The sequence below is a fragment of the Maniola hyperantus genome, chromosome 1, assembly GCF_902806685.2.
Source record: "Maniola hyperantus chromosome 1, iAphHyp1.2, whole genome shotgun sequence".
Taxonomy (NCBI): Eukaryota; Metazoa; Arthropoda; class Insecta; order Lepidoptera; family Nymphalidae; genus Maniola; species Maniola hyperantus.
Window position 1 is genome coordinate 3,784,341 of NC_048536.1, and position 11,332 is coordinate 3,795,672.

An 11,332-nucleotide genomic window follows, 5' to 3' on the forward strand; every position below is an offset into this window, starting at 1 on the left:
ATGTCTGTATAATGCGTCCTCCTTTACCTGTCAACTGATACTCGAAAATTACGGATTGAATTAGAATATTTTGAAGTAGGAAGGTAATAATTCTATATAAAAAAACTTTGAATATAAACAAATTATACTGAAAACTTAAGTACCTATAATAAAAACATATTGAATAAAATATATTCCCAGCTAAGACGTCACAATATGGCGGAAGTTCATTCCTATTCCTAGTTCAAAAATACTATACCCAGACTTTTTGGAAAACAGATCGGTTACTTAGGTACATCTTATTTGTTCAAAACGATTACCCGCTACCGCTAGTGTAATTATTATAAAAGTATCTCCGTAGTTACGTGTCTCTATCGACGTGAAAGTTATCTGAGAATCATCAGATCACACGAGTAATACAGTTTTTACGCGTGCTATGCTATGCAATATGTTATATGCATGTGCTTACCCATCCATGTGGGAGCAGAGTCAGCTTTTTACGCGCGTTTCACAACATTAGAAAAGTTGATTATAATAACGTAACTGCTTATGAAAGAGAATGAACTAGTGTAGTGGCAAACTACGCAATTTCTTCGCATAACATCTTGCACGAAAGTCCGTAGGTACATAGTTATGCCACTTGTCGCTAGTAGGTAACTTTATATGGATCATTAGCTACGTTTTCTTTGGGCGTATCTTCTTAATGTCCTGAAAGATTCGCTAGTAGATTAAGTGAGTAACTGCACCTAGTTTTCTTCTAGTGTTCTGTATTTCGTTTTCCTTCTTATAAATGTTGAAGTCTTCCTTTTCGATGCCTGCAATATAGCTTCTAATATCATTTCTTATACATGCCTATTATTAGAGCTATAAAGTAAGATTAATAAGAAATCTTTTAGTTTTATTAACTACGTGTTCTGAATCTCCAAATATGTATAAGTATGTGTTAAATATCAACCTCATTTCTGTTGCCCAAAATAATGAAGTTCGGAGTCAAACCCATGCGGCGCAGGACCCTGAAACTAGAATGTTATTATAGGCGATTTGACATTTTTTGCGCGACCCGAAAAGTTTCTGTCGACCCCACACACATTTGTGGGCCAGAGAAAGTATTCCGACACGGATAAGCAGTAGACCATAGTTATATCAGGAAGAAGTCAATGAACGGAAGCAATTCACGCGTGGTGACATGAGGAGTTTATCGCAGCTTGTGTAATGGTACCGATTACTCAATTCCTATTCGTACGACACGGTGTAAGCCCTCAGTAGGTTTACCGTGCCCGTGGGAATGAGTCAGCTTTCTAATTAGTTTCCTCTGTGAGTTGCGTTATGCAGGTACTCGTAAGTTCACGTGCGCTTTCTACGGCGCTCGCTCGGCCACAGCGCGCTGCCGAGGCGCGATTGCAAAACGCAGAGGTCGCGCTTTCTTCGTTCGCGACGCTGGAGAAATTGTTGCGACACGCCGCCTCGTACACCGACCCCGCGCTAGAAAGTCGACCGCTCACCGGAATTAACACTCGCGACCACGTAACGGTGTAATTGCAACAATTCGAGACGGTGAGGTAGATCAATAAGAGCACGAGAACTCTTTTGCGGACGTCACATTCCGGGCGCTTTCTTTAGTTACGCAATTTTCGCGTAATAGAGCCTCGGGGTCGTCGAACGGTTTCGTAAACTCGCCGCGTACGTAAAGCGAGATGACATCGAGCAATTGACCAATTACGCGTTGTTGCTGGCATTTGCGCAACGGCTCTGGAGTGGCGCCCGTTCCGCACTCCCGTTGCAACACGGGACTATTTCGGCGGCGCCTTGGACGCCCGCCCGGGCTTGCAACACGCCATATCGCAACGCTCATGTCCATTGTTGTGACATGCGTCCGTCCCGCGGACGCTACCCGTGGCACTCGCGCCGACTGCGCGCGGCTACTCGATCTCCTTACCGCGATAAATGTCACCGGCCCATTGCCGCCGCATTCGATTTTAAAACTAAAACAATTTTGCAACCGATGTTCACATTAGCGTTTTCGCAAGCAGCCCAGCGCTCGGTTTCAAAACTTACGCCTTGCGTTATCGCGACTCCGATAAAGCGAGCCGCAGCTTGTGCGGTTTTGAGACCTAAATTCTGACGTTGATATAGTACGCGAGCAAATGTAGTTATCGGGAAACCTTGTTTGCCTGCGTATGGAAATTGCAACATTTCATAAGATTTTGACATAGCTCGACATTCAGCCCAGTCACCGCTGGTACTTCTAATATTGAGTGTTCTCAGATAAAGCAAAAGTCCCATATTGTGATATTAGATCGTGTTGACAATCGATGAAGCCTGTTATCACATTGTAGCGGCGCGCTGTGATTGCACAATGCGCGCGTGTAATTGGGCAGGCCGGCGGGATGGTTTCCCAACTTATCCCGGCTCGTCGGGCGTGTGGCAACGCTTGCGACACGCTGCTCCTACATGCGGGTTACGACAACCTATGACTAACTGCCGTCGCAGGGCACGGAACAATCTGTAAGCGGGCGATTTATGAATTGCTGACGGAGCGATTAAAGTTTCGCAAGAGCACGCATTGAGACGGTTTAGTGTATCGTCGCACAAAGCGTTAGCCGTCCGCCGTTGCGCAATGCGCCTACCGATATAAAGTCGAGCAGGAAGTGCATGCATGTGTGCTGCATCTGTGTCGGCTGCCATTGTTTGTTACGAAACTGTCAGGGTTGAGTTGAGCAATGGCGTTGCGAAACTGCGCCGGCGCATCCCGCTAATTGTGGGCGATCTCCCACACTACCTACCTATTACAAATCAACATATCAATAACACGATTATACAACACTTAGCATTCCTACTAAACAATTGTGGCTATCACCCAAATAAATATAAATGTTGTTAGCAAAGCAGTGAAATTGAGCAAATACTATTAGCTAGGTGAACGGTCAACTCCACCAAAACAAAAGCGAACGTTACCCAGCACACGTAGAATACTCGTACTTATCTTGTTCTAAAATGCAATAAACGCTTATTAGTTAACATTATTTCAACAAAGACGTGACTCAATGATCGATGACCTAGTAGAGCGAGTTTAAGTTCATTTCAATCGCGACAATATTAAATTACCAAAAGTTAATACAACTTTTACGGAATCAGTTTTAATTATGCCAAATGCCGTGATAAGGTTACTCGTACAGAAGGTTTAAGTGTCAAATTCGGTCTACATATTGACCTCGGCCGCGTGGCCGGTGGCAGGTTTAGCTAGCGGCAGCGAGTAGGCACTCGACAGTTTGCAGTCGGCAGGCACATCTACTGGAGCGTGCGGTGCGAACTGCGAAGCTGTCCTTTCGCGGTCCGACCGAGAATCCTTCGAGGCCACGCCGCCGCCCGCGCCGCTGCGCTCGGAACACGCTCGGAAATCCGGCCAACCTTCCGACCGCCTTACGACACTCTGTAACTTATTTACACGTTGCGAAATACGAATCGATTGCAACTGCAGACATCGCACTTTAGCCTTGCTATAAGGGATTTAATTAGGATCATTGCGCACTCGCCTAAAACGGACACGAGGACTCCGGGTCCGCTCACTAGAAAAAGGGCGCAGTGACGTCACCGCGAAGCTTTCCCACAAGCTCCGAGCTACTGAACCCTTCACGAAGACTAACGAACACGTGCAGTGCACCGATACGCATCATTGCACAGTAGGAAAATTTTGAATCTTATTACTCGTTGCCCAAGAGCACCGCGCAATCTGTGCACGAAACATAAAACTATGAAATAGGGATTGCGCTCGGATGGATAGATGTATGTGTATAGTTCGGGTATGAGCAATTTTCATTGGCGCGCGTATCTTTCGCGTGATAAACAGATTGCGACACGGCTAACGAGGGTAACCTTTACTTAGAGCGGCGCTCAATATTGTCACGATCGATTCATAAATATGTATGTTAATAAATCACTATCTCCTTATCTCGCTTCTTAAACGATCCACGTTAGGCCTTTGTACGGTTGTGTGAGCTACGTCAGCGCGTGCGCCTCTGACTCGCACACTATTTGTCAAGCAGTTGATACCGCAACTTGCACGTTTTGTAACTGCGCTACGGGCGAACCTGATAATTGCTTGCAAATTTCGGAATCCACGTGCAATACTGAACAAGTTTCGCTGAGCTATATTAGAAAGCAAAACTTGCAAGAAACGACGGATCCTTGTCAAAAAAAATCACTTCACCGTTTTCCTGCAGGCTATTATTAGGTCGCTCAAAACATCGCGTGCATCCGCTCAGTTCTGCTGCCGTGCCGCGCGCACCTGCCTCCGCTAATACCTAGGTATTATTTACATATTTAGACTGAGCTTGCCTTAAACTATATTAAAGCCAACCTACTGTTCCATTTTGAAAGTATTGACTCAGTAAGCTATCTGCTATAAATGGAAGGCATTATTCGTGCAACTGAATAAATATTAGTAGTTCAATAACACTCCCTTGGGAAAGAAAGCGTCTCGCTTAGATTCCATCGGGCGCCTGGTCGTTCCCTCCTCGTATGATACACATTATCACACAAAACGGTGTACTGTTTCCAAGTGTGCATTTAATGCATTTCGAAACGATGCGGCGGCTGTGAAATACGAGGTCGCGGTGCGCCCGAAGCCCGTGATGTGATGAAACGAAACCTATTGCGTCATCAGCAGCTTTATGGTTTGCCATGTAATTATTTACATGACATTACAGTTGCATACGCGGGCCCCCGCACGAGGAAACCATTTCGCAGCAGCACCGCGAGAGCTCGCTATACTCTATCCATGTAAAGAATTTACTATATGTGGGATTATTCATTTATGTGGGATTACGTGACAAAGAAAGTGCTATACTAACTTCTTTTCATGGATACAGTATAGTACCTCCTGCTTTACTAATAATAATAATTAGCCATACGCGCGAATCGTTTATAGCGGGCCGGTCAAAGCCTTGAGCACAAAGGGATCCATTACGGACGAGCGCGCATCGAGCCGTATAGATATTATATCGCCGTAGGCCGCCACATTCGCGATTTATTTGGGTCACCGGTCAATGCACGTCAAATGCAGTTGACCTAACAATATAACGGGTTAAACGAACCTTCGATTGTGATGCGCATATCTAGCGCGATACATATATCTGTTACCTAAATCTAAATATATAATAGGAAAAGCGCTATCAATGCATAGTTCAAATTACCGAATGGATCAGGCTGAAGTTTGGTATTATGACGTACAAATTCGCTAAGGATTTTGAAAATTCAACCTCCTAAGGAGGTCAAGTAGGGGTTTGAAATTAATTTTATTCTACACGGATCAGTGATATGATTATACCTACTATAATAAGTCTATGACACGGATGAAGTCGCGGGCATAAGCTAGTATTATATAAAAGAAAAGGTGACTGACTGACTGATCTATCAACGCACAGCTCAAACTACTGAACGGATCGGGCTGAAATTTGACATGCAGATAAATAACTATTATGACGTAGACATCCGCTAAGAAAGGATTTTTGAAAATTCAACCCCTAATAGGTTTGAAATTTTTTTTAGTCCACGCAAACGAACTTGTGGGCATATCCTAGTGACTTATATCAGCACCGTGTAGGTTGCACTATTTATAAAGTTGTCTCTCTTGTTGCAGGACGACGTTAAAACTCGAGTCGCTGGAAGACGCCGTAGTGTTGGACGACCCCGAGGAAGATCTCCTTCAAGACAAGAGGGGGTGTCCGGCGTACGTGTCGCCCGAGATACTGCGAGCCCATCGGACGTACTCCGGCAGAGCTGCGGACATGTGGTCGCTGGGCGTCATTCTCTACACCATGCTCGTTGGAAGGTATGTTCCCCCACTCAGACTTGAACACTTATTAGTATCATCTCTATCACCCATAACCCATCGCCGGCTACTGACATAGTTCACGACAGATAGGAAACTTGTAACAAAACGTTGAGGCTTCACCTACACTGGCAGGCGTAAAATGTTAACCATATTTGACGCTAGGTAGGCTATGAAACGACTAGGTATCTTTGATTTCACGTCCACCCTAGCAAAATATTTGACAGATGTCGATTCACGATCAAAACCAAGAATTTCCTTACTTGTTCACTCTGCTGTTGAGCGCTGGTCTCCTCTCAAAATGAGAAGCGTTTCGTCCCTGCTGGCCAAGTGCAGATTGGCAGACTTTGAACTTTTTGTGAATTGGCACACACATTTGAGAAAATTATGGAGACCTCTCAGGCATGCAGATTTCCTCACGATGTTTTCCTTGTTACGACGTGATATTTAATTGCATCATAACTCCGAAAAGTTTGAGGTCCGTGCCCAGAATCGAACCCCTGACCTCCCGAATAGGAGTAGTCTAGTCGTTATTAGAATAAACGCTTCTGAATTCCAATCGCTCGATTATCTTGCACGTTCATTAAAACATTTAGGTTAGTCGCAATTAAATGCGCATAAATAATCCGTAGGGCAGTAGGGTGGGCGTCTTCACCTGCTACGTGCTAGGCGTGGGACTTACCGTTTTTAGAGATCGCACTAAGGGTCGGCGCGACCGTTGGCGACATACAGGGATGATCACCTGTCGGCCGTTACGCGCCAACGGCCAGCAATTATATCGCCCACATGTATATATGTCGAGGCAAATCTTCGGCACCTGCCGCCGGTCATGTGGCGAAGACGTTCGTACCCCGCCGCCCCACGGGCCTCCCTCGCACGCACCTGCCATTCGCGATCCTTTGTTTTCCACTTTTTTAGGATTCCGTATCTCAAAAGGAAAAAAGGAGGATCACTTCGTTGTCTGTCTTGTCAATTCGGTGGAATCAAAACCTATAGGGTACTTTCCGTTGACCTGGAATCATGAAATTTGGCGTGTATCTAGCACAAGTTAGTAAAAAAAAATCCGAAACCGTAGGTACGTCACAAAAAAATCAAGATATATTTGTTTCCGGCCAAATGAATTAGTTAACTAAATCACATCAAGGTGGCACTGTCCGTCATTAACTTGCAATTTTTTATTATACTAGTTTGAGATTTCTTGTCCCATGCTGTGGAACCCTTCGCGTGCGAGTCCGACTCGCACTTGACCGGTTTTTCGAGTCCGTGCACCCGTAATTTAAATTCGAAACTCGGGATTTCGCCGCAATCGTCGGCATCACCTGTCGCCGGAAGGGTTCCATCGAGTTAACCTACCTGAGTTTTTGTTTCGCGCATCTGCCGTTCTCGAACGACAATCGGATAGCCGTCATTAACTTTGCTTTAAAACCCTCACCAATTTGTGGAGCTCTATCCTAACGTCGGTAATATTGAGCTCACCTTATCTTTGAAAGGCGATAAGCGATCGAGCTGTTCTAAATCAATCCGGTATCCCAAATGGCACTTTAACTAACAGCTTTGAGCGCTTGTGTAGTGGAGATTCCGTGCCGTGCATCAACTCTTCGCCGGTTTATTACTGAGCATGACTCTGGACCTTACAGGACATCACACACCTTTGAAAACATTATTGAGAACTCTCCGGCATGCAAGTTTCCTTCACCAGTTAAAGCAAGTGATAAGTGAATTGCTTAAAATACACATAACTCCGATAAGTTAGAGGTGTGTGCTTGGGATCGAATCCCCAACCGCCTAGTAGGAGGTCGAATTGGTCTTGCACCGTCTGAACTGAACCCAGCGGCTCCATGCGACTCGTTTGATGTAGCTTTACTGATACAGTTTCTCCCTATTGTTGCAGGTATCCGTTCAACGACTCCGAGCACGCGTCGCTGTTCGCGAAGATCTCGCGCGGCTACTTCGTGGTGCCGGAGTGCCTGTCGTCGCGCGGCAAGTGCCTCATCCGCTCGCTGCTGCGGCGTGAGGCGTGCGAGCGGCTGAGCGCGTGCGACGTGCTGCGGCATCCGTGGCTGGCGCGCGACCCGCGCAACGAGCTGCCGCCGCGCGCCGCCGCCGGCCACGACCGCCTCGTGCCCGACGTGCCCATGGACGACGATTACGTCTAGCGTCCGCAGTCGCCGCCGATGCGGGCATCGGCCGACTCCCCATATCGCATCGTCGCGCAATAGCATCAGGGTTGCCATTTGCTAGCGGACGTGTTCAAAGCCCGGTCGAGCTAGGACGAGTGTTTTGGAATTGAACGAGCTTTGTGCTGCGTCCAGTTTACTGGGAAATCAGGGTTCGTCCTCCAGGACGCCTAGAATTATGAGCTTCTAAGTTAGTTATGAACCGAGTCAAATGGTAGCCCTTCCCGGCCCGGTGAATCCGCCGAGCGCCTTTAACTTTTCGGTTAAATATTCTGGCCTAATTTCGTGCAAGCTTGCGGTTGCTCACTGAAATGTCGGCTCGAATCACACGCTCCGTCAACGTTCAAATTTCAGATAGTATCCCAAGCCAAATAAAGGTCTCTATCGAGATTTTAATTTAGTGAGTATAGGCCGGGAGAGGGCGGCTGGCCCGCTCGCTCCCGCCGCTTAATTTATGAAGTAGAAGCGAACGCTACCACCATACGAATCGCATAATCCGGCAAACGCAAAACACGCTAATTAATGGAGTTTCAGTTTTATGCGGCTTTTGGCGCTACTTGTCGGCTTTTACGAGCTGTGTATAGTCGTAACGTTCGTAATGACAGAATAAGTGAGACTGATAACGCGTTCTTGTGATCTAACTATGAAGTGTTAAGCGATCCATCTGTTCCGTGTAAGCCGGTAAGTACGGCTGCGGGCTTTCAGCCAGTGTACCAATTTGTTGTCCGGTCGGTCCGCGAGGATTCCGCTTCGTACTGTTACACACAGTTACAAAGGTAAACTAGTAGCTTCTCGCTGAAATGTGTAAGAGGCACTATACGCCCATACGACGTTGTTACCGAGAACTGACAATGAAATCATGTTAAGAGTGAAAAACCTAACTCTAGAAGGTCTAAAGCACCGGGCAAATCGCGTCGTTTACGGGTTTCTCCGAGAAAGAGAAAGACTAGGTATAACAGGTTGTCGTTTAAAAAAAAATTTTTTTCCTCCACACTCGCGAAAATCTTTATCCTAGGTAACTTTTTACCTCAATCCAGACTAGAAATCTTTTGAAGAACGTTTTACCTCATAGTCCAGACTCAATTTTATTAAGTAAAGGCTTAAGGCGTATTTCTATTTTCTAAAGATTTCTAACATAAACAACGGAATTAAAAGGTGTGACAGTACGAAGCGTTCTGTTAACTACTGCGTTAATTCCTGTTAATTGAATCATATCAATTTCACATCAATATAGATGGATATATTGCATTGAAGTTGCTACATAGTGTTAGGTGAAAAATACATAAGTGTATATTTTGTATTTATATTTAAAAGAAATATTATGTCGTGTAATTGTGATCTCCACCGATGTTATTTAGCGATTATATTGATTTGAACTGAGAGGTGATGGGCAATTTTTTCAATTGTTACTGTCGGTCATAATTCTTTTATATTTCAAACTTTGTATTTTACATACTTGCAAACTAAATATGCATAACCTGGCAAGGCAAAAAGGCAAATTTTTATTTTTGCTTAATATTAAATTGCAGTTAAACGCTATTCAGTTATCGCTTATTTTAGTTTGTAATGTAAGTATATACATTCTTACCACAAAAATGTAACTAATGACTAAATTGGCGACTAAAGTAAGTTTAAAATACGCAATCAATTCCTAAATTTTTGTGGCAAGACCGATAATAGGTATTTATTATTTTGCAGAATAATTGAAACCGGTATAAATCGTCCACCAGCTCTCAGTGTATTGCCATTACGTTGTTATATGCAGAAGCATTAAGCCTTTTTGTTTCACAGCGATCAGTTGCTTCCATCATAGAGTTATTTATAATATTTTATTTGATTTCTGGTTATTGTAAATCATTATGTATTCGTACATATTTCGATTATTTTGTTATAATCTTTATTGTCTCAATCAAAATTTTTATATAATTTTCATCACCACGTACCGAATAAGATCGTAGTTTGGTTTGTGCCATTTAATTTAAACTAATTAATTTATTCGTTGTTTTAATTGATAGTGTGATGGCAACACTTCTTCCTATTAATTAATTATAATAATATTATTACCATTTGGTACTTGGTGTTGATGTTAAAATCGATTTGAGAAAGATCATCTCTCTCTTTTTTTTCAATTAAATCAAATCGTTCCAAAAAATCGATAATGTTACCATGATTATCAAAATTGTTATTTTTTTATTTCCAGCCTTTGTTACATTATCTTTTTTGGATTCCTGTTAAGTAGTTCTTTCATGTATTGAAAGTATATCGAAGTCAAGTCTTTCATTGAAAGCGTACTGTACAATAGTATTTTATTGTAAAATATACTATTAATACTTTAATTTATACAAACTGTAAATAGAGCTTAAGATATGAATAAGATTATCAAAAAAAAGGAAGAATGATAGTGGGAATAAATAATTTAGAAAATTAAACCTTACTTTCATTATAAATACCTAAGTGCCTACTACCTAGACGGTGTACTGCTTTTCCAAGACGGTTGGTTAGATAGAATGCGGGTTGCGGGAGGGTGACACTGGAATTCCTTGATTTTTACGTCAACTGTAACCCTCGCGCAACCCGCGTTCTACCTCACGAGCCGGTTCAGTGAAACAGTATACACACTGCCAATCCGCACTTGGCCAGCGTAGTGGACCAAATCCTCCTCGCAGGAGATCCGTGCTCTGCCGGTGAACTCATGACTGAGTAAGCCGGCGATGGATAGAGATAGATGACGATGATGATAGTAAGCAGGTAGTAAAGACTAAAACTATGAGACTGGTCGATGGTCGAAGTGGACTGTGTACTGTAGTCCTTTTGATAACAAAAACTCAACTTTATGGTCTTGAAAGTTGAAATACGCTTCGAATTGGTTTACTAAAAACAAAATAAGTACTTAACTAGAAAAGACGCAAAGTCGTTATCAGGAAAGCTGAGACTAACTAGTGCGCGCAAAACAAGTAGTCCAATCTGAAGTCTGAACACAAGACGCGCATTGTACAAAAACAGATTTCCAGCCATATTTGTATTAAAATATAATCCTTAGTCTTGACCTACGCAAACCGCCTTGTTGCGACTTCTGATTAGTCTACTTGTTTTGTGAATTGTGCACACAGTAAAGTCCATTTCATGAAAGAAGTCCCCCAGACGGAGCGCTGTACTCGCGTGACATAATGGCATTGTAAACAATCTTTAAAAATGCACTAAGCTAGTTAAAAACTTTACTTTTTTTTACTTTTACCTAAGTATATCATAGGCTTCACTCCACTGTGCAGGTGTGCGTTACGCCTTGGCCTGCGCAGACGAAGGATTATATTATCCGTACCGCTCGCTGTATGTAATCCATTGTGTG

At 43.6% G+C, this 11,332-nt stretch overlaps 1 protein-coding gene across 1 annotated transcript in view; it reads left to right on the forward strand.

The window, feature by feature from the left end:
- LOC117985935 (tribbles homolog 2-like) overlaps window positions 1–10,415 on the forward strand; it is a 59,118-nt gene extending 48,703 nt beyond the window's left edge. The window contains exons 4-5 of the mRNA XM_034972735.2: window positions 5,618–5,809; window positions 7,701–10,415. Coding sequence (XP_034828626.1) covers window positions 5,618–5,809; window positions 7,701–7,965 — 457 coding nt within the window. The 3' untranslated portion in view covers window positions 7,966–10,415. The remainder of the gene's footprint in view (window positions 1–5,617; window positions 5,810–7,700) is intronic.
- The last annotated feature ends 917 nt before the right edge of the window (window positions 10,416–11,332 follow it).